General features: G+C 39.2%; 1 protein-coding gene across 4 annotated transcripts in view; it reads left to right on the forward strand.

Moving 5' to 3' along the window:
- The window catches only part of ABCB4 (ATP binding cassette subfamily B member 4), an 85,450-nt gene that overhangs the window by 6,334 nt on the left and 55,179 nt on the right, over positions 1 to 23,937 (forward strand). For 2 of the 4 annotated variants that reach the window (XM_054559565.2, XM_063726091.1), the window contains exons 4-8: positions 8,405 to 8,555; positions 16,691 to 16,748; positions 18,190 to 18,381; positions 19,523 to 19,694; positions 21,241 to 21,365. In XM_054559565.2, the coding sequence (XP_054415540.1) occupies positions 8,405 to 8,555; positions 16,691 to 16,748; positions 18,190 to 18,381; positions 19,523 to 19,694; positions 21,241 to 21,365 (698 nt within the window). Of the gene's footprint in view, positions 1 to 2,773; positions 2,888 to 8,404; positions 8,556 to 16,690; positions 16,749 to 18,189; positions 18,382 to 19,522; positions 19,695 to 21,240; positions 21,366 to 23,937 lie in introns of those variants that run through there. The other 2 variants (XM_054559566.2, XM_054559567.2) reach the window with 2 other exon arrangements.

A 23,937-nucleotide genomic window follows, 5' to 3' on the forward strand; every position in this document is an offset into this window, starting at 1 on the left:
ATACATGTGCCATGTTGGTGTGCTGCACCCATTAACTTGATATTTACATTAGGTATATCTCCTAATACTATCCCTCCCCCCTCCCCCCACCCCACAACAGACCCCAGTGTGTGATGTTCCCCTTCCTGTGTCCATGTGTTCTCATTGTTCAATTCCCACCTATGAATGAGAATGTGAGGTGTTTGGTTTTTTGTCCTTGTGATAGTTTGCTGAGAATGATGGTTTCCAGCTTCATCCATGTCCCTACAAAGGACATGAACTCATCATTTTTTATGGCTGCATAGTATTCCATGGTGTATATGTGCCACATTTTCTTAATCCAGTCTATCCTTATTGGACATTTGGGTTGGTTCCAAGTCTTTGCTATTGTGAATAGTGCCGCAATAAACATACGTGCGCATGTGTCTTTATAGCAGCATGATTTATATTCCTTTGGGTATATACCCAGTAATGGGATGGCTGTGTCAAATGATATTTCTAGTTCTAGATCCTTGAGGAATCGCCACACTGACTTCCACAATGGTTGAACTAGTTTACAGTCCCACCAACAGTGTAAAAGTGTTCCTATTTCTCCACATCCTCTCCAGCATCTGTTGTTTCCTGACTTTTTAATGATTGCCATTCTAACTGGTGTGAGATGGTATCTCATTGTGGTTTTGATTTGCATTTCTCTGATGGCCAGTGATGATGAGCATTTTTTCATGTGTCTTTTGGCTGCATAAATATCTTCTTTTCAGAAGTGTCTGTTCATATCCTTCACCCACTTTTTGATGGGGTTGTTTGTTTTTTTCTTCTAAATTTGTTTGAGTTCATTGTAGATTCTGGATATGAGCCCTTTGTCAGATGAGTAGATTGCAAAAATTTTCTTCCATTCTGTAGGTTGCCTGTTCTCTCTAATGATAGTTTATTTTTCTGTGCAGAAGTTCTTTAGTTTAATTAGATCCCATTTTTGTCAATTTTGGCTTTTGTTGCCATTGCTTTTGGTGTTTTAGACCTGAAGTCCTTGCCCATGCCTATGTCCTGGATGGTATTGCCTAGGTTTTCTTCTAGGGTTTTTATGGTTTTAGGTCTAACATTTAAGTCTTTAATCCATCTTGAATTAATGTTTGTGTAAGGTATAAGAAAGGGATCCAGTTTCAGCTTTCTACATATGGCTAGCCAGTTTTCCCAGCACCATTTGTTAAATAGGGAATCCTTTCCCCATTTCTTGTTTTTGTCAGGTTTGTCAAAGATCAGATAGTTGTAGATGTGTGGTATTATTTCTGAGGGCTCTGTTCTGTTCCATTGGTCTATATCTCTGTTTTGGTACCAGTACCATGCTGTTTTGGTTACTATAGCCTTGTAGTATAGTTTGAAGTCAGGTAGCATGATGTCTCCAGCTTTGTTCTTTTGGCTTAGGATTGACTTGGCAATGCGAGCTCTTTTTTGGTTCCATATGAAATTTAAAGTAGTTTTTTCCAATTCTGTGAAGAGAGTCATTGGTCGCTTGATAGGGATGGCATTGAATCTATAAATTACCTTGGGCAGTATGGCCATTTCCATGATATTGATTCTTCCTATCCATGAGCATGGAATGTTCTTCCATTTGTTTGTATCCTCTTTTATTTCATTGAGCAGTGGTTTGTAGTTCTCCTTGAAGAGGTCCTTCACATCCCTTGTAAGCTGGATTCCTAGGTATTTTATTCTCTTTGAAGCAATTGTGAATGGGAGTTCACTCATGATTTGGCTCTCTGTTTGTCTGTTATTGATGTATAAGAATGCTTGTGATTTTTTCACATTGATTTTGTATCCTGAGACTTTGCTGAAGTTGCTTATCAGCTTAAGGAGATTTTGGGCTGAGACAATGGGGTTTTCTAGATATACAATCATGTCATCTGCAAACAGGGACAATTTGACTTCCTCTTTTCCTAATTGAATACCCTTTATTTCTTTCTCCTGCCTGATTGCCCTGGCCAGAACTTCCAACACTATGTTGAATAGGAGTGGTGAGAGAGGGCATCCTGTCTTGTGCCAGTTTTCAAAGGGAATGCTTCCAGTTTTTGCCCATTCAGTATGATATTGGCTGTGGGTTTGTCATAGATAGCTCTTATTATTTTGAGATATGTCCCATCAATACCTAATTTATTGAGAGTTTTTAGCATGAAGGGCTGCTGAATTTTGTCAAAGGCCTTTTCTGCATCTATTGAGATAATCATGTGGTTTTTTTCTTTGGTTCCATTTACATGCTGGATTACGTTTATTGATTTGTGGATGGTGAACCAGCCTTGATGAAGCCCACTTGATCATGTTGGATAAGCTTTTTGATGTGCTGCTGGATTCAGTTTGCCAGTATTTTATTTTATTTTATTTATTTTTTGAGACCAAGTCACACTCCTTCGCCCAGGCCGGACTGCACTGGCGCTATCTGGGCTCACTGCAAGCTGCGCCTCCCAGGTTCATGCCATTCTCCTTCCTCGGCCGCTCCAGTAGCTGAGACTACAGGCGCCCGCCACCACGCCCGGCTAATTTTTTGTATTTTTAGTAGAGATGGGGTTTCACCGTGTTAGCCAGGAAGGTCTCAATCTCCTGACCTCATGAGCCGCCAGCCTCGGCCTCCCAAAGTGCTGGGATTATAGGCGTGAGCCACCACGCCCGCGGTTTGCCAGTATTTTATTGAGGATTTTTGCATTGATGTTTATCAGGGATATTGGTCTAAAATTCTCTTTTTTTGTTGTGTCTCTGCCAGGCTTTGGTATCAGGATGATGCTGGCCTCATAAAATGAGTTAGGGAGGATTCCCTCTTTTTCTATTGATTGGAATAGTTTCAGAAGGAATGGTACCAGCTCCTCCTTGTACCTCTGGTAGAATTTGGCTGTGAATCCATCTGGTCCTGGACTGTTTTTGGTTGGTAAGCTATTAATTATTGCCTCAATTTTAGAGCCTGTCATTGGTCTATTCAGAGATTCAACTTCTTCCTGGTTTAGTCTTGGGAGGGTGTATGTGTCTAGGAATTTATCCATTTCTTCTAGATTTTCTAGTTTATTTGTGTAGAGGTGTTATAGTGTCCTCTGATGGTAGTTTGTATTTCTGTGGGATCGGTGGTGATATCCCCTTTATCATTTTTTATTGCATCTATTTGATTCTTCTCTCTTTTCTTCTTTATTAGTCTTGCTAGCAGTCTATCGATTTTGTTGATCTTTTCAAAAAACCAGCTCCTGGATTCATTGATTTTTTTGAAGGGTTCTTTGTGTCTCTATTTCCTTCAGTTCTGCTCTGATCTTAGTTATTTCTTGCCTTCTGCTAGCTATTGAATGTGTTTGCTCTTGTTTCTCTAGTTCTTTTAATTGTGATGTTAGGGTGTCAATTTTAGATCTTTCCTGCTTTCTTTTGTGGGCATTTAGTGCTATAAATTTCCCTCTACACACTGCTTTAAATGTGCCCCAGAGATTCTGGTATGTTGTGTCTTTGTTCTCACTGGTTTCAAAGAACATCTTTATTTCTGCCTTCATTTCGTTGTGTACCCAGTAGTCATTCAGGAGCAGGTTGTTCAGTTTCCATGTAGTTGAGCGGTTTTGAGTGAGTTTCTTAATCCTGAGTTCTAGTTTGATTGCACTGTGGTCTGAGAGACAGTTTGTTATAATTTCTGTTCTTTTACATTTGCTGAGGAGTGCTTTACTTCCAACCATGTGGTCAATTTTGGAATAAGTGCGGTGTGGTGCTGAAAAGAATGTATATTCTGTTGATTTGGGGTGGAGAGTTCTGTAGATGTCTATTAGGTCCGCTTGGTGCAGAGCTGAGTTGAATTCCTGGATATCCTTGTTAACTTTCTGTCTCATTGATCTGTCTGATGCTGACAGTGGGGTGTTAAAGTCTCCCATTATTATTGTGTGGGAGTCTAAGTCTCTTTGTAGGTCTCTAAGGACTTGCTTTATGAATCTGAGTGCTCCTGTATTGGGTGCATATATATTTAGGATAGGTAGCTCTTCTTGTTGAATTGATCCCTTTACCATTATTTAATGGCCTTCTTTGTCTCTCTTGATCTTTGTTGGTTTAAAGTCTGTTTCGTCAGAGACTAGGATTGAAACCCCTGCCTTTTTTTGTTTTCCATTTGCTTGGTAGATCTTCCTCCATCCTTTTATTTTGAGCCTATGTGTGTCTCTGCACATGAGATGGGTTTCCTGAATACAGCACACTGATGGGTCTTGACTCTTTATCCAATTTGCCAGTCTGTGTCTTTTAATTGGAGCATTTAGCCCATTTACATTTAAGGTTAATATTGTTATGTGTGAATTTGATCCTGTCATTATGATGTTAGCTGGTTATTTTGCTCATTAGTTGATGCACTTTCTTCGTAGCATCAGTGATCTTTACAATTTGGCATGTTTTTGCAGTGGCTGGTACTGGTTGTTCCTTTCCATGTTTAGTGCTTCCTTCAGGAGCTCTTTTAGGGCAAGCCTAGTGGTGACAAAATCTCTCAGCATTTGATTGTCTGTAAAGGATTTTATTTCTCCCTCACTTATGAAGCTTAGTTTGGCTGGATATGAAATTCTGGGTTGAAAATTCTTTTCTTTAAGAATGTTGAATATTGGCCCCCACTCTCTTCTGGCTTGTAGATTTTCTGCCGAGAGATCCGCTGTTAGTGTGATGGGCTTCCCTTTGTGGGTAACCCGACCTTTCTCTCTGGATGCTCTTAACATTTTTTCCTTCATTTTAACTTTGGTGAATCTAACAATTATGTTTCTTGGAGTTGCACTTCTCGAGGAGTATCTTTGTGGAGTTCTCTGTACTTCCTGAATTTGAATGTTGGCCTGCCGTGCTAGGTTGGGGAAGTTCTCCTGGATAATATCCTGCAGAGTGTTTTCCAACTTGGTTCCATTCTCCCTGTCACTTTCAGGTACACCAATCAGACATAGATTTGGTCTTTTCACATAGTCCCATATTTCTTGGAGGCTTTGTTCGTTTCTTTTTATTCTTTTTTCTCTAAACTCCAATTCTCACTTCATTTCATTCATTTGATCTTCCACCACTGATACCCTTTCTTCCAGTTGATCGAATCTGCTACTGAAGCTTGTGCATTCGTCACTCAGTTCTCGTGCCACGGTTTTCAGCTCCATCAGGTCCTTTAAGGACTTCTCTGCATTGGTTATTCTAGTTAGCCATTCCTCTAATCTTTTTTCAAGGTTTTTAACTTCTTTGCAATGGGTTCGAACTTCCTCCTTTAGCTCAGAGAAGTTTGATCGTCTGTAGCCTTCTTCTCTCAACTCATCAAAGTCATTCTCCGTCCAGCTTTGTTCCATTGCTGGTGAGGAGCTGCGTTCCTTTGGAGGAGGAGAGGTACTCTGATTTTTAGAATTTTCAGTTTTTCTGCTCTGTTTTTTCCCATTTTTGTGGTTTTATCTACCTTTGGTCTTTGATGATGGTGATGTACAGATAGGGTTTTGGTGTGGATGTCCTTTCTGTTTGTTAGTTTTCCTTCTAACAGTCAGGACCCTCAGCTGCAGGTTTGTTGGAGTTGGCTGGAGGTCCACTCCAGACCTTGTTTGCCTGGGTATCAGCAGTGGAGGCTGCAGAACAGTGAATATTGCTAAACAGCGAATGTTGCTGCCTGATCGTTCCTCTGGAAGTTTCGTCTCAGAGGGGTACCCGGCCATGTGAAGTGTCAGTCTGCCCCTACTGGGTAGTGCCTCCCAGTTAGGCTACTCGGGGGTCAGGGACCCACTTGAGGAGGCAGTCTGTCTGTTGTCAGATCTCAAACGCCGTGCTGGGAGAACCACTACTCTCTTCAAAGTTGTCAGACAGGGACATTTAAGTCTGCAGAGGTTTCTGCTGCCTTTTGTTTGGCTATGTCCTGCTCCCAGAGGTGGAGTCTACAGAGGCAGGCAGGCCTCTTTGAGTTGCAGTGGGTTCCACCCAGTTTGAGCTTCCAGGCTGCTTTGTTTACCTACTCAAGCCTCAGCAATGGCGGGCACCCCTCCCCCAGCCTCACTGCCGCCTTGCAGATTGATCTCAGACTGCTGTGCTAGCAATGAGTGAGGCTCCTTGGGCGTGGGACCCTCCGAGCCAGGCATGGGATATAATCTCCTGGTGTGCCGTTTGCTAAGACCATTGGAAAAGCGCAGTATTAGGGTGAGAGTGACCCGATTTTCCAGGTGCCATCTCTCACAGCTTTGCTTGGCTAGGAAAGGGAATTCCCTGACCCTTTGCGCTTCCCGGGTGAGGCGATGCCTCGCCCTGATTCGGCTCACTCTTGGTGCACTGCACCCATGTCCTGCACCTACTGTCTGACAAGCCCCAGTGAGATGAACCCGGTACCTCAGTAGGAAATGGAGAAATCACCCATCTTCTGTGTCGCTCGCGCTGGGAGCTGTAGACTGGAGCTGTTCCTATTTGGCCATCTTGGAACCACCTCTGAAAGCTGGTTTTAATGCATAGGTTTTAAATCTGCCTTCTACAGAAAATAAAATCCTACAAACTTAATGTAGAAACAGAAATTTTCATTTGAATTTAAAAGTTTTAGCTTAAGTTAAACTTAAATTTAATCTTTATTTTCACCTCTTACTAGATATCTTAATAGATATTTTTTGTCCTGAAAGAGGTTGAGGATAAAACTGCTCTAACAGGAGTTAGAAATATATTATTTTCTGGAAAATCACTGAAAACAAACCTAGGTTTACTTAGGATGTTGCTGTGAAATTCACCTCGTTTTAAATTTATGTTTAGAGGCTGTAAAATTGTATTCAATTAATATGAAAACATTTAAAATGCTTTTTAATGTTAACAACTTGACCCTGTGCTTTTAACTGTAGCTGACAGACCCAAGTGTTCTGTTTTCCTTTTCCCAGAACCACTAAAAATGAACCTTTGGGACACTGGTCCCTTTGTGACAATTTTAGGGACCCAGCTCCATTGGCTCTTGACTTTACCTGCTCCCATTGTTTTATCCAAGCTCTGCCTGGCTTCTGACCCTTTGTCTCTTTCGGTTCTCTTGCTTGCCTTGTGTGTTTGATGATGGAGTTTGTCCCTGTCCCTGAAACCTTGCCTGAACTCCTGGAACTCTTTAAGAATGGTTTACACACATATCCAGTTTCCACCATGTGCCTCTAACTTCAGCCTCACCCGGGTTATTGACCCAGTCTGACCTAGCTTCAGCCCTCAAAGGCTCCACTGCACCGAGCCTGGCTCATCACCCTCTCTCCCAATAACTGTTCCTTGTCCCCAAAAGGAGCTGAGGTGGGGGGGAATGGGCAGAGTAAAGCATTTTAAAAGAGAGGAGAGAAACAAACAAACAAAAAGACAGGAAGCTATAGAAATGGAAATGTAAGAGGAGGAAAATGTAGTCTAGAAGGCAGAGGAGGAAAGAAGAACAAAGAGAAAGAGAGCCATAAATGGGTCAATCAAAAACAGAAAGAAAAGGTAAGAAATGGAAGAGGACTAATAAGACAGTAACAATGTCCTTTGAAGTGTTAGGACACTGATCTGCTGGTTAGTTCTTGGGGGTTGTGCACTTCACTGTGACAACTGGTATCATCCTTCCCCTCTGTAGGTAGTACTGTGTCCAAGATTCTTGGTGTGGCCCACCAGCACAGGCCTTCTATCTCTCTCTAACATCCTCTCCCACACTTTGTACTGTGCCCTTCAGGAATTCCACTGCCAGGGGTTACTTAAGCATTCCATGTAGTTTCTGGTTACCTTCTTGTTCTAAGCCTAAATTCTTCCGACTACTTCTACACTCACTGATTCTTCTCCAGCAAACTCCCTCTTACCCTTCAAGGTTCTGCATACTTGGCAGGTGACACTGGTGAAAACTAAATTTTTAAAAAAGGTTCTGCATAAGGATCTCCATGAGCAAGACATCCCTAAGGTGCACATATAGACACACTGCAATGTTTGTTGTGCTTCACTACTGAGTTGCCTTTTTAAAGCTAACTTAAACCTTTTAAAGGGATCTTATCTCAAAACTCAGAGCATCTATTTTCCTCTATTTTAAATTCTCCCTCTGAAATATTCTGAATGCTTTTTTAAAGGATGTGGTGTGTGTGTGTGTGTCTGTGTATGTGTGTGTGTATGTGTGTGTGTGTGTGTGTGTGTTTAAACTTAATGTCTTTCCCTAGCTGTTCTTTATTACCACAGGAGCTCTGGGAGATCAAATAATATTTCTTAAACCTTTATCCCTTTTGATTGTATTGTAATTATTTATTCAAATCAGATACCAATTAAACATAATTAGATTGGCTTCTTCACAGAATACAAAATAAACAGAATCATGAAATTAAGCTGTTAATGATTTGAAGGCCTCCTTTTCTAAGACATTCATTTACAACTCTTAAAAAAGTGCTGACTTTAAAAAAAATCCAAAGAATATATAATTATGGAAGAGGAGAAATTCCATTCCACAGCTAAATACTATTTTATTTCCTTTTTTTAGTTTCGATACTCCGATTGGCAGGATAGATTGTTTATGTTGCTGGGTACCTTCATGGCCATAGCTCATGGATCAGGTCTCCCCCTCATGATGATAGTATTTGGAGAGATGACTGACAAATTTGTAGATACTGCAGGAAACTTCTCCTTTCCAGGTAAGCATTTCTTTACCTTTTAAAAAAATCCATAGCATTTCTCTAACTGGGTAAAAGTTTGGGTGTTGATTTTGCTATTCATTACCATCTTATTTAATGATTTGGATATCTAGTTGACTCCAGATATTATAGAAGGAGTTGTAAAAATCTCAGAAAATTGTTCAAATACTCATTTAAATTTAAAGAAATACATGTATTGTTGTTTGACTTTTAATACAGGTGAAGGAAATACACAGGAAGCTTCTAAATAAAGTAAGGAAGTCACTCTACTTGAGAACAGTGGAAATGGAATGAGAGTATCTCTATGCAGTATCCATTCCAGTAGTAATTGCTGATGAGTTTCAAAACATATCAGTTAAACATGGCAGTACTTCTTAGCTGTGTTTATCTTGTAGATCTGTTTCTGGGTTTTCTTTTCTTCTCTCCCCTTCACGTTAAACAAAATTATACCTATTTTCTGTCTCTAATTTTGGATCAACCAGATTGACTGGAACTTGAGATGGCACTTCACTAAAGAGTGAATGGATTCAATATGTCCCTTGGAATTCACCCAAAGGACTATAATTACTGAAGAGCCAAAAGAGTCCCATAAGTTAATGTTATCAATACGAGAGGCCCTGACAATAGCGTTAGAGTGGGGTTCCAATAGACATGGTTATTTTCATGGTAACCAAATTCAACATAGAAAGGAAAATTTTCATGCTTTCTACCAAGCCTGAAGGCTCTTTTCTCTAAGAGACCTTGTGGGCACTGGGCTGGAGAAGACTGAGTGAAGCTTTACTGTTGCACAGATGGTAGAATATTTTCAAAACACTGGTAAAGGAAAGGCAGCTTTCTTAGCAAAGATATCTAAGAAAAATTACTGTATCATTTAGACAGCATTGAATAAGAATTTACAGTGTTCACTGACTGAGAACTACTTATTTAGTTACTATTGTAGGCTTTACATGTAATTTCCTAAGAGAATAGGATTGCTTAATTAATACAACAATATGTTTACATAAATATTGATAAATATTAATGCCTTTTAAAAATCCAGTAAAAGCATCCTTTGAATATTTAAAGCAAATTCCTATAAAAGTTTATTTATGTATTCTCAAGTAATATTGTCTCTGAAAAAAAACCTCTTCATAAAAAAAATAACAATAATGGTGATTTTTCATTGTACTTACTATGTGCTAGGTCCTATGCTGAGCACTTTACATACATTATTCCACTTTACCCTCACAAGAACAATACTATACAGTAGGTAATGTTATCTTCTGTGATAGATGACAAAACCAAGGCTTGGAAGGGGCAAATAACTTGTCCATAGTTACACTGCTGGTCTTTCTGCCATCCAAACCATGCCGATTATCATATATAGTTTAGTGTCAATATAGATGATTAGGAAAAAAAAAAGTGCTCGGGAAAGTTTTAAATGGATTGCTTATTTGTGACTAGTGGCTAAAACTTTAACATAAACACTGTGAAGCTGTGGTAGGACAGATAGTTTAAAAAGTCTTTAAAGAGGCCAGGCATGGTGGTTCACACCTGTAATCCCAGCACTTTGGGAGGCCGAGGTGGCGGCAATTTTGAGTTTGGGAGTTCGAGAACAGCCTGACCGTTGTGGAGAAACCCCATCTCTACTAAAAATACAAAATTAGCCAGGCATGGTGGCTCATGCCTGTAATCCCAGCTACTCTGGAGGCTGACGCAGGAGAATCGCTTGAACCCAGGGGATGGAGGTTGCGGTGGGCCGAGATGGTGCCATTGCACTCCAGCCTGGGCAATAAGAGCAAAACTCCGTCTCAAGGAAAAAAAAAAAAAAAAAAAGTCTTTAAAGAAATGAGAGAGGTAGGAATTTTCTCTTGTCTATTTGTTTTCCTGGAAAATCTACAGACCTACAACATATTAATTTTATATACATATAGAGCAGGATGATGCCCATATTAAGACACCTCAGTTGAAAGTCTATTTCTTATGGAATACTACACACCTATGAAAAATACGAAATCACCAGCTACTTGGGAAGCTGAGGCTGGAGAATTGCTTGAACCCAGGAGGTGGAGGTTGTAGTGAGCCGAGATGGCGCCACTGCACTCCACCCTGGGTGACAGTGCAAGACCTAGTCCCAAAATAAATGAATAAATAAATACAAAATTGTGTCCTTTCTAGCAACATGGATTTAGCTGGAGGCAATTATCCTAAGCAAATTAACACAAGAACAGAAAACCAAATACTGCATATTCTCACTTATAAGTGGGAGCTAAGCATTGGGTACATATTGACATAAAGATCTACTAGAGATCTACTAGAGAGGGGAGGGAGGGCAGCAAGTGTTGAAAAACCAAATACTAGGTACTATGCTCACTACCTGGGTGACAGGATCATTCATATCCCAAACCTCAGCATCACACAGTATCCCCATGTAACAGACCTGCACATATACCCCCTGAATCTAAAATAAAAATAGAAATTATTTTAAAAAGAAAAGAAAAAAGAAATGGAGACTCCCAGGCCACATCCCAGACCCACTGAATTAGTAATGGTATTTTAGCAAGACCTTTCCTTCCCCACAGTGAATCAGAGATGCATTTATGCACATTAATGCTCAAGGGTCTATTAAGTGGTCTGATCTTCCAGATGTGGAGCTGGGTTTCTCACCCATCCCTTTAGTAGCAGGACAATGACTGTATAGGAACTTATTCCAGCTGCCTTTGATTTCCATCTTATTTCATCTGGAAAAAAAAAAAATCAAAGAAACTACAAAGATGCTTCTCCAGCTCCTGAATTGTCAGCACTATGTCTCCACTGCCCCTACTTTGAAATTATCTTTGGGTTTCACATTTCCTGATTTTCAAACCATAAAGCACCATTTATTAGAGCACCAATGGAATATTTTTGTGAAATAAGACCCAACTTTATCTGTTCATGTATGGTCTAGCACATTTTTTCAAGTGTCGCAGATATTATCTCTTGGCGACTCACATTAGTCTTCCAGCGAAGCACTTGTATGTCCATAAAATATCTGTGAAATAATGTAGAGAAACTGATGATTACTTCTAGGGAGAGAAAGTGAGTGGCTTTGAAAATGGGTGGGTGTGATGTCTCCCTGTATTCTCGCTTGTAACTGTTGACGTATACACCTTTACCAAGAAAAAATAAAGTAAAAAAAAATTTTTAAATGACTTCTACACAGGGTTAAAAAAATCAGATTAACAGATGAATGGAAAAATAAAATGTGGTAGATACATACAATAGAATATTATTCAGCCTTTTGAAGGGAAATAACTTCTGACACATGCTATGTCATAGATGAACCTTGAGGACATGACGCTAAATGAAATAAGCCACTCAAAAAAAGATAAATACTGTTCGAGTCTACTTTTATGAGGTATCCAGAGTAAAATTCATAAGAACGCAAGTGGAATGGTGGTTAATAGGGATTGTGGAGAGGAGCAGTGGGGAGCTGTTGTTTAATGGGTATAGAATTTCAATTTTGCAAGATGAAAAAGTTCTGGAGGTTGGCTGGACAACAGTGTGAATATACTTAACAGTACTGAACTGTACACTTAAAAATAGTTAACATGGTAAACTTTATATAACGTATTTTATCACAATTAAAATTTTTAAAGTCAGATTAAAGCAATGCAATTCACTTATCACACATCATTTCTCTTTTGGACCAATTTTATTAGTTCTGTTTTTGTTTTTACTAAAACCAGAATAATTCCCAACTTTCTTATTTGGAGCAGTTTGCTTTTTTTTTTTTTTTTTTTTTTTAACTTGTGCCTAATTATGAAACCAAATGGCTTTAAGCTGGACATGGCAGACAGGTGCCAAATTCAAGGTCTCTCTGGGGAACGGCACAAGCAAGTCACTTAAAGAACTGCGGTTGATGCAGAGATAAACTCACGAGAGCTGCGAACTTTGTTTTGGTAGCCTCCGAATTATAAACACTCCTGTTATGACACTTAGTACCCTGTAGCCATGTTTCTCATTAGGCTTACTGGATGCTGTGGAGTATTTAGAATGGGAAGTTCCTCAAATGTTATGAATTTCCAGCATCTACTCTTTGGTCGTTTGTAAAAATAATATTCTCATACCTCTTTGAAGACAATGAAATCTTTAAAGGATACTCACTCTAAATCCAGGCTGCTTATTGATGTGTTGAGAGTTGTAGAGTTTAACAAAAATCATGGGGGTTGGGAACAGATACAGTGAGGTACTCAGCTGAGGTTCCAGCTTATCTCATAGAGATGTTTAGTTAGTCTATTCTTTAGAATTGTTGGATGCTTGGACAACCAGATTTAATAGGAGCCAAATGAGAAAGGCATGTTAGAAGAAAAAAAGGTTTATATTACAAGAGGGTCTGACAATGACTTATTGTGAGCAAAGCTCGTCCTTGTCAACAGAATAAAGCCACTCCATGACAGGGTTGTTCCCTCACAATGAGTCAGTTGTGCAGAAACTATGCACACAACATTCTGCATCCAAAACATTAAGGACAGAGTTGGAGAAAACAGTTTTTCTGCAGAGTGTCAAGGACTTGATATCTTTTATGCTGTCTTTGTGACTATAATAGCCTAGAAAATTCTGTGGGGAAATAGCTGCACCCTGATTGTCCTTGCATTGCCTCTTGGTTGAGGGGAAAAATGCCATTTTGAGCCCTCAAGATATCTTCATAACTGTCCATAGCGCCTAGGGTGCCTGAACAAACACCAGCTCTTTATTTTATGATGAATAGTTCTATGTGGTAAAAGAAGTCCTAGGCAACATTTAAAAATAACTAAAAGCATATAATTGGATTGTTTGTAACACAAAGAAAGGAGAGATGCCTGAGGTGATGGATACCTCTCTTTCTTCCCCTTTGAGAAAAAAAGAAGTCTTGGGCAGAATCAGGGAAGGCAGACATTGATTTACTTTGAGACTCAAAGGTGAAAATGAAGACTATGTTTCCCTATCTAATCCTTAATGTATACACTGCTTATTCAGACCCTTCACCCATGAGCTGTGTGACCATGAGCAAGTCTCTTAGCCTCTATAATCCTTACTGTTCTCACCTTTGAAAGGTAAGCATAAATTTACTGATAGAATTAAGTGAGATGATTTGTGTAAAGTGTCTGGAACATAGTAAATGATCAATAAATATTGGGAGAAACTAGCTATAAGAACTTGGAAATGAAACCACCCACTCTGTCTCTTCAGCTATAAAATGGATAGGTTGTATAGGTACTCTCTAAAATGAACAGGCAGCTTCAGGAGTTCCCCAGTTCCTTACTACGGGAGGCATTCAGGTGGACTGGGGTGTAAGTTCTCCATCCTGGCATATTAGAATCAACCAGGGTACTTTTTCTTTCTTGAGGCAGGGTCTTGTTCCGTTGCTCAGGCTAGAGTGCAGTGAAGTGATCATAGCTCACTCCAGCCTTGAGCTCCTGGGCTCAAGTCATCCTCCTGCTTCAGCCTCCTGAGTAGCTGGGACTACAGGCACCTGCCACCACGCCCGGCCAACTTTTTGTAAAGGTGGGTTTCACCACATTGCCCAGGCTGGTCTCAAACTCCTGGCCTCAAGTGATCCTCCCACCTCAGCCTCCCAAAGTGGTGTAATTACAGGTGTGAGCCACCAGGCCTGGCAGGGGGCACTTTATAAAAATGTGATGCTCTGGACTCAACCAGAGATTCTGGCTGCATTGGGCTTGAGTGGAGCCTGAACATCTGTAATTCTTAAGCTCCCCATGTAATTCTAATGCACAGACAGTGTTAAGAACCACCAAGCCAAATGACCATGTAGATATCATTTATGAGACTGAAGCAGAATAGGTAGCATCTGACAAGACCAGGACTAGGCTGTTTTCAGATCTAGCATGCTGTGACTTTTCAGGCAACACACCAACATACATTTAGTTCACCTTTGTCCCAGGCAACAGAAACTCTGAGTTTCCCCGGGGATTCTGGGGCTCCTCGAGCTACTAACCCAGCACTAGATTTCCATTCTTGGGACTCTGAGAGAGGAGCGGGTCCAATCCGAAATGCTCATAGATTCTTTCCTAGGAGGAGAGTCCATTTGAGTTAGTATCTGTGTTAGTGCATTTTGTGTTGCTATGAAGGAATACCTGAGACTGGGTAATTTATAAAGAAAATATGTTTATTTGGCTCATGATTCAGCAGGCTGTAAAAGTATGGTACCCACATCTGTTTGGGGCTTCTGGCGAAGCCTCAGGAAGCCTTTACTCAATGAGGGAAGGTAAATGGGGAGCAGATGTGTCACATGGAGAGAGAGGGAGCAGGAGGGAGAGGCCAGGCTCTTTTTAACAACCAGCTGTCACATGAACTGAGTGAGAACTTGCTCATTATCTCAGGGAGGGCACTAAGCCATTCATGTGGGATCTGTCCCCTTGACCCAAACACCTCCCATCAGGCCCCACCTCCAACACTGAGGATCATGTTTCACCGTGAGATTTGGAGGGAACAAACATCCAAACCATATCAGTATCCTTATTGAGAGAATTTAAAAGTTTGAGGTAGGTGTTGAAAGAGAGGAAAAACTTATTTAAGATTTCACCCAGTTTTTCAGTTCAGGGAAATCATAAAACCACAATGATTTTTACAAATGCCACAGCTTTAGAATATCTGGCCTGCCTCCAGTTCCAAACACTGTTCCAATTTGCCCTATTTAAAACTTCAGGATGGAAATGAACACACAGAAATGAACTGGTAAGATGAAAAGTAAAATAGGGTGTGAATCTTCAAGGTTCTGATAGCTTATAAAGAGCTAGATTAATAATCAGAAATTTCACTGTGAACATCAGTAGAAATTATAATCCTGGGGGAAAGATTATGCTGCAGTTGGGGCCAGATGCCTAGTAATTGATCCTGACAGTAGTTTGAGTTTTAAATAAATTTCGACCTTATCTTTATTTGGAAAAAGATAAGGAGGATACACAGCACCATGAAAACATGACCCCTGGGCTATTTACACGTGGCAAAGGAACAAAGAGACCAATTTCTCTCCTAGGACCATGGAAAATGAGAAATATGTACCCTGATGTGTTTTCTCAACAATGCTGTGGTGAATAATTTATCCTATTATTTTGTGAATGCAGTAGATGTAGGCTGTTTCTTATTTTTTCATTTGTGTTTTCTAAAATGTAAAAATAAGTCATTATCACATGAATAAATCAGTATAGTATAGCATTATGAGCATAGGCCAAATTGCCTGGGCTGACTTTCAGCTCTGCCACTTACTAGCTGTATGACATTACTTTATTTATCTGTGCCTCCATTTCCTCTTCTATAAAATGGGGTTTGTAAAATAGTCTCACCTCATAAGATAATTAAATGAATTAACACACCTAAAGTATTCAGAGCAGTGCCTGGTATTTAATAAATGCTCAATAAACATTAGCTATTATTAAAACATGAAAATCAGGAAAGATACATTGACATTTTATCAAATTAGCTCAAATTGATAGACAATAGATTTCTTTCTAATTAATACTGCTTCAAAAATACTAGAATACAGCAGTGCTGGTAAACAAGAGGTGGAATGCAGGATGTTCACTAATTGCCAGTGATCACTGACATGCCTTTGAGCAACTAAGTTATCTTCCCTGTCTAGTTTTTCCTCCTTTGCGATGGATGTAACTTAGCCTTTCCCTTACTTATGTCATATGAGACGTGTAAAGAAAAAACACACAGATATAAAAATAAAATGTATTGAAATATCTATAAAGTGCTTTGAACCGCCAAAAAAAAAGGCCTCTTAAATCCTATGTTTTCTATTTTAAATATTTCTTATTCCCTCCTCTGTCTTCTGTGTGTTTCGTGGCTTCCTTGTCTTTTCAGTGGCTCCTCTGTGCCTCCTTAGAAGGCTGCTTTGCTAAAGGCTGAGACCGCCAGGATGGGGAAAAGCCCTGGGAGGGCTTATCTTCCCCTTTCTTGGCCCTTAATGTCCAGTACCTAAACTCTTGGGCTCTTTACTTGAGTAAAGTGAAAAGAATGCACTTAAGTGTGCAAAGAAAAGAGTGTTTTTTAAAGTGAAACTTAACAACAGCATCTTCTAGCTTTCATACATTTAAATTATTTTTTAAAACCTGGCAATGTTTATTAATAGTTTGATCTTTTAACATGTTTTATTTTATTTTTTAATTTAGTGAACTTTTCATTGTCGCTGCTAAATCCAGGCAAAATTCTGGAAGAAGAAATGACTAGGTAACTCATATATATGGTGTACTTTTTTAAAGTTTCATTTGAAAATAATTTCCAATTACAGAGTTATAAGAATATACAAATAATGTGTACTGTTTACCCAGATTCATCTATTGTTATCATTTTTGCTCCCAAATCCCAATTTAAAGTAAGATGCACACATCATGGCCCTTTACTGCAGTATGACTCCTAAGAATAAGGATATTTTCTTACATAATCACAGTACAGCTATTAGCTTCAGTAAATCTCAATACTTTTATCTAATATAACATCTATATTCCAATTTTATCATTTGATCCAATAATGTCATTTATGGCATTTTCTCCTCCTTCTAGTTTCTCAATAGAAATCTCTAAAGCCTGTAAGCATGATGTTTGTATGTCTGCATAGCAGTGTTGCTGATTGTAACGAGTGCTGTCTGTACACTAAAAGGCCTGAAAGGTGTCTATCTGGAAGCAGTTTGTAAAATTAGATAATAAAAATTTGAAGGTATTGATACGTACTTATTATTTTTAAAAATACTAACTTTCTACTAATTTGGTAAAACCTTCATTCCAAATTCGTTTGAATTCATGACATTTTATCATGTCATTTTTTAAAAATATTTCAAATTCTGACAAATAGGAACAAAGTTTTTTGGTTCTTTTTATAAAGAATGCGGAAAAACCAATATGGAAAGGGCGATTTCACATGTTCAATCTGCTTATTACTATATTTGCAATACGTAAATAGTAGTGAACTTTTCAGTACAATAAGATATACAAGTCTAGAATATAATTATGAAAGAGGAGTTAAATTGTATCCACAAGTTATCAATATCAGTTAAAAACAAATCAATAACTTTTTTTGCAGTTAACAACAAAAATTTATCCATTTTCTTTGGCTAACAGATCAAGTAAATAGATTTGCCATCATGGAGCTCATCATTTTATAATTTAAGAAAAGAAAAATGTAATGTCTGTTTGTTATAATGTCCTATACAGTTTTTGTTATCAGTTTAGTAAATTGATTGATTTCCAGTTCTGAAAATTTCTCCTGAAAGAGATGAATAAAGATGGTAGGGTGGGGGCAGTGGCTCATGCTGTAATCCCAGCACTTTGGGAGGCCAAGATGGGCAGATCACCTGAGGTCAGGAGCTCGAGACCAGCCTGGCCAACATGGTGAAACCCCATCTCCACTAAAAATACAAAAATTAGCCAGGTATGGTGGTGCATGCCTGTAATCCCAGCTACTCGGGAGGCTGAGGCAGGAGAATCACTTGAATCCAGGAGGTGGAGGTTGCAGTGAGCTGAGATGGTGCCACTGCACTCCAGCCTGGGTGACTCAGTGAGACTGTGTCTCAAAAAAAAGAAAAGAAAAGAAAAAAGAAAAAGAAAAGAAAAGAAAAGAGAAAAGAAAAGAAACGACAAGAAGGTATTTAGCAGAGCCTTTCTTTTTTTTTCAGATATGCATATTACTACTCAGGATTGGGTGCTGGAGTTCTTGTTGCTGCCTATATACAAGTTTCATTTTGGACTTTGGCAGCTGGTCGACAGATCAGGAAGATTAGGCAAAAGTTTTTTCATGCTATTCTACGACAGGAAATAGGATGGTTTGACATCAACGACACCACTGAACTCAATACGCGGCTAACAGAGTAGGTACATTGTTAATGTCACACTTTCATACAGAAATTAATTACTATGTGAAAATTTGTCAAGGAAAGATTTTAAATAAAAAGTGTTACTAGATTGAGCATCTGATCTATATTAGAAATCGATCATCTGGCAGCCATGTCTAGCAGCATCTCTAGCCATTGCATGATGGTTTTCCCCCAAGGTGCATAGTAGGTTTATTTGAGGACTGAGCTCACATCTTATACCTGTTTATTTCTCATGGAACTTTCTACTGCAGGACCTGACAGGTGCTAGACTCTCAGTAAGATGGTTGAGTGAATGAATAGATGATTGAATTAATTTACAAAGAGACTTGCTTTAGTAATTGTCGACTCTTCACTTATTCAACAAATATTTGAGGGTTTTTCATGTGCTAAGTACCATTCTATGTGTTCATAATGTATCAGTGAACAAAGCACAGATCTCTGTCCTTTTGGTGCTTACATTCCAGTAGGTGGAGATAGATGATAAACTTTCCTGACTGCGAGTTCTGGCAAGGGCATCCTGAGCAAATAAGTCAAAAAAAAAAAAAAAAAAAAAAAAAGAGGGAAGAGCAAGATATTTAGGGCCTTGTAAACCTCCACAAAGACTTCCGCTTTCACCCAGTGAAATGGCAGCCGTTGGAAGTTTCTGAGCTGAGGAGTAACATGGTCAGACTTGCATTTTCAAAGCATCCCACTGGCTGCTGCGTTGAGAATAGACTGGGTTGAGAATAGGGACAAGAGTAGAAGCAAAGATCTCTTCCCTGTTACTTCCCTATAAGAAGAAATGCAGTAATACTTCCCTATTACTGTTGCTTATTATTGTTGCAATGTTCTTCTTAATTCTTGCTTTTAAACAGATAGATTTGTATGCTCAAAATGTTAATGCTTCTCTCATAGGATTGACTCATTTAATAGTATCAACTTAATGATACTAACTTATTAGAAGCATTGATTAATCCTGAATTTCTTCCTTTGTGCGGTGTTTAGGTGGGGAAGATGTTATTCAAGAGGCTAAGACTCTGAAAGAGGCTTGCAGTCAGTGAACAAATTTTACTTGTCTTTGTGTTTGTTGGATGTCTACTTCATCTTTCTAACTGAAACCTCCTGCCTGTAACCACTTAGGTGTGATCTTTTTTAGTGACATCTCCAAAATCAGTGAAGGAATTGGTGACAAGGTTGGAATGTTCTTTCAAGCAGTAGCCACGTTTTTTGCAGGATTCATAGTGGGATTCATCAGAGGATGGAAGCTCACCCTTGTGATAATGGCCATCAGCCCTATTCTGGGACTCTCTGCAGCCGTTTGGGCAAAGGTATGTGAAAGCTGGGCATTTTTATGTGTGTTAACCCCTGCACACAGTAATCTTTAATATGCAGAAGTCTCGTACTTGTACCTGTGCAGGTCTACATTAAATGTCAGTTGAAACTACATCCAGTAACATGGTGTTAATATGATGCTTTAGTAAGGAAATTAATTTTTAACATAATTCAAAATGTCAAAGGCTGGGTGTGGTGATTCATTCCTGTATCCCAGCACTTTGGGAGGCCAAGGTGCATAGATCACTTGAGGTCAGGAGTTCAAGACCAGCCTGGACAACAGGGCAAAACGCTGTCTCTACTAAAAATACGAAAAACTAGCCTTGCATGGTGGCACATGACTGTAAGCCCAGCTACTCGGGAGGCTGAGACAGGAGAATCGCTGAACCCAGGAGGCTGAGGTCGCAGTGAGCCAAGATCATGCCACTTCACTCCAGCTTGGGTGACAGAGTGAGAATTCGTCTCAAAAAAAAAAAAAAAAAAAAAATTCAAGGTTCTTACTTCAATTACCCTTAGTTAAGGAAGTGCAACTTTAAAATATAACATTACCCTCAAATTATTGCATGAACATAAAAATTTTAAATAGAGTTTGGATTTGTTCTATTTATTTTAATCATTACCTGTGATGGTTAAGTGGCACTCTGCCAGTTTTGCCTTGCAATAAAATACACAAAATGTATTCTGCTTTAGCCAACACTTCAGAGTTGAGAAATTTTACTGGCAATTTTTGCTCATCCTGGGGTTGATGATTTACACAGTGAACTACTTGTATCTCCTTTGTTTTGATTCTTCCTTTGCTTTTCTCCTGAAACATCTTGTTTGGCTATCTTATTATTCAGCAGAATGCCCATGAGGAGGTCTGGAAGTATTGTTTTTATAGTAATTAAAAATTGTGACACAAGGCCAAAGTGGGTGGATCACGAGGTCAGGAGATTGAGACCATCCTAGCTAACACAGTGAAACCCTGTCTCTACTAAAAATACAAAGAATTAGCCAGGCATGGTGGCGTGCACTTGTAGTCCCAGCTACTCGGGAGGCTGAGGCAGAAGAATCGCTTGAAACCGGGAGGCAGAGGTTACAGTGAGCCAAGATTGTGCCACTGCACTCCAGTCTGGGCAACAGAGTGAGACTCTGTCTCAAAAAAAAAAAAAAAAAAAAAAAAAAAATTGTGACACAATAAAGTAAAGAATGGTAAATCCTTTCAAAGCAGTAAAGTTTTATTTTATTTTACCTTACAACTAACAGAGAAAAACAGTAGATGTGGAACTTGACAGTGTTCCCAAGAATGCTATTTAGAGAACTATGTGTGGATTTTCTGTTTTCCTGAGTACTCTTGGGGAGCCTGTCACCAGGGTGGGTCAGATATAGCCTTTGAGGGATGTGGACGCAGCCATTGGATCCAGAACACTGGCATTTGCTACGTGACTTTAATATTTGGTAAAGGAGAGGGTTTGGGAAGAAAAAGTAGGTTAAAGAGTTGACCAGAGTGCCTTTAAACTTTTCTCCCTATACAAAAGTGATCACTATTTCTTTTCTGTCCAGATACTCTCGGCATTTAGTGACAAAGAACTAGCTGCTTATGCAAAAGCAGGCGCCGTGGCAGAAGAGGCTCTGGGGGCCATCAGGACTGTAATAGCTTTCGGGGGCCAGAACAAAGAGCTGGAAAGGTCAGGAAGGTTCTTTAGCTGCTGGTTTAAGGAATGTGTTTTTACATTTTGTTGCTTCTTCTTTTGTGGTATGTGTTTATTACCTTCCCTTTCCTAATATTAACCCTTCTCCCATAAATTATAAGCACCCTTTACTGATAGCTATAGTTGAATGTCAGACTCTAAAGCAAGGTTCTTAACCTTTTATGCTCCATGGACTCTTTTGGCTATGTGATAATACAAATGGACTCCCTTGTTTTTAAGTGCATGAACCAAAATATGCTAGCCCTCTGGGAAGCCAAGGCAGGAGGATAGCTGGAGTCCAGGAGTTCAAGACCAGCCTGGGCAATGTAGTAAGACCCTGGCTCTACAATTTTTTTTTTTTTTTTTTTTTTTAACTAGCTGGGTGTGGTGATGTGTACCTGTGGTCCCAGCTACTCAGGAGGCTGAGGCAGGAGAATCCCTTGAGCCCAGTATGTCACCGGTGCAGTGAGCTGAACTCCAGCCTGGATGATAGAGTGAGCCTCTGTCTCAAAAAAAGAGTAAAAATTTTTTTAAAAAACAAAAAATATAAATAAATAAAACCCCCCAAAAACAAAATAAGTAGGGTTACAAAGGAAAATAATTATATTAAAAATACTTATCAAAATATTTTTATTTTATTTTACTCCCTTAATGACTATGAACTGGAATATAGAAGAGAAAAACCTGAGAAAACATCGACTTCCCAATTATAGCCCAGAATTCTTTGTAGGGCCTTGTGGGTCCTCCATAACAATGAGGCAGGGCTTCCTACCCAGGCCTCTGGCTTTCAACTTTAATGATCCAGGATAAGCCTGGAAAATTGACTAGTATCTGGAGGCATTTTGCAAACTCTTCTCTGAAAAAATTATCAAGGCATGATTGACATATGAAAAGCTGTGTATACATCTTTAATGTGTATATCTCAGTGAGTTTGGGGATAAGAACACACCTATGAAAAAGGGTATTCTGCTCTACTTAAATGAAAAGAATTACTTAGGGTTTTATTTAAGTAACAATATCCCCTAATATAGTTGAAGTATGATTTCATATAAAGTATTTTCTTTGGCTGTTCTATGGGTGTCTTGATACTCACAACTCTTGGATATAAAAATTCTCTGGAAATTCTCTAGCATTAAAAACAAAGTTTCCCTTATTCCCCCCATGTCATTTTCTACTTTTCTATTCCTTAATCCCTCTTCAAAGCCAACATGTTTCTGGTCCTCTAACCTCTTCCTTTTTTCTCTCTCACTGCTGCTTCCTGTACACAATAGTCCACACAGACCACACTAACCCTCAGTTGGACCTCAGGATGTCAGTGTGATCTGTGCCGCTCCGTTAGTCCCGGTAAGCGAGCCACCTAAGCAAAGGTAATTACAGTGTGTCCGCTGCTGTCACTGGAGCTGTGTGTCACACTGGGCAGACGCAAGTCTTCCTGCCACGCCTTGAGGCTCAGCCACACAGGAGAAATCACAGCGCTGGCTGTGGCCTTCTGGCTACCCCCAGAGATGCAGCTGTGCTCTATGAACGCAGCCCCCAACCAGAGGAAAGCACTCTGAAGACCTGGGTGCTTTATGCAATAAAGAAGACAAACCTTCTGATGGCAGAATATGTTTTTTAAAAAACTAATGAATTCTCATGTTTTATTTGGTTCAACACTAAAAGTGGTGTTGCTGCGTTTTGTTTTTGGGTTTTTTTTGTCACAAAGAAAAATATCCTAATCTGTGTGATATTTTCCCCTCGAAGTGTCATTGCATATCTATTGGATTTTTCTTTAAATTTCAGGGAGCCCAAATTAAATTTTACATACCCTATGGGTCTAGCATGGAAAAGTAGATTTGATTTAACTTGATGAAAAAAATATTGTAATTTAATAGAATCATTCTAGATATTTTAAACTTTATATCAAATGCCAGCAGCCAGTAATAATGCATTTGAATTATGATTCAAAGATATGATAGTAATAGAATGAGCAAAACTCAGGAAGAGATAAAAGTTGAACACAATGATACTAATATAATAGTAAGAGAAATGATAAGGCTTGCTAACTATGAACCAGCTACTGTACTACTTTCTATAATTATCTACCAACCTCACAATTATCTTGCAAATCATACGTTATTAAATCCATTTTTCATATGATGAAACTAAAGTCTGGAAAAATTGAATAAGAACTCATATTCCATAAGTAGTGACTACTTTATAACCTGTATCTAGCTTGACAGATGAAGGTCAGCCTGATTTTAAAAAAAGTCAAAGAGAGAAGCTTATGTTTATGTACAACAACATGTAAAATTTTCATCCCTCACCCAGTGGGCAATAGAGGGAGGATTTTCTTTTCTCCAGAGAAGAGACATTGACCAGAGTTAAGAATCTAACTGTTTATGAGTTTCAGTGGCATTTACAATCAATTCTGGTTTGTCTTGGTTTCTCTCATTCCCTCTTAACCCTGACTTGTGATATTGCTGTGAAGGTGATGGAGAAGCTCTTCCATATCCCAGGGTGAGCCCTCAATTCTGGAATAGCCACAGGAATGTTGGTTGGCTTGGAGGGGATGAAGGGAAATGGAGCC

The sequence above is a fragment of the Pongo abelii genome, chromosome 6 (assembly GCF_028885655.2).
Source record: "Pongo abelii isolate AG06213 chromosome 6, NHGRI_mPonAbe1-v2.0_pri, whole genome shotgun sequence".
Lineage (NCBI taxonomy): Eukaryota > Metazoa > Chordata > Mammalia > Primates > Hominidae > Pongo > Pongo abelii.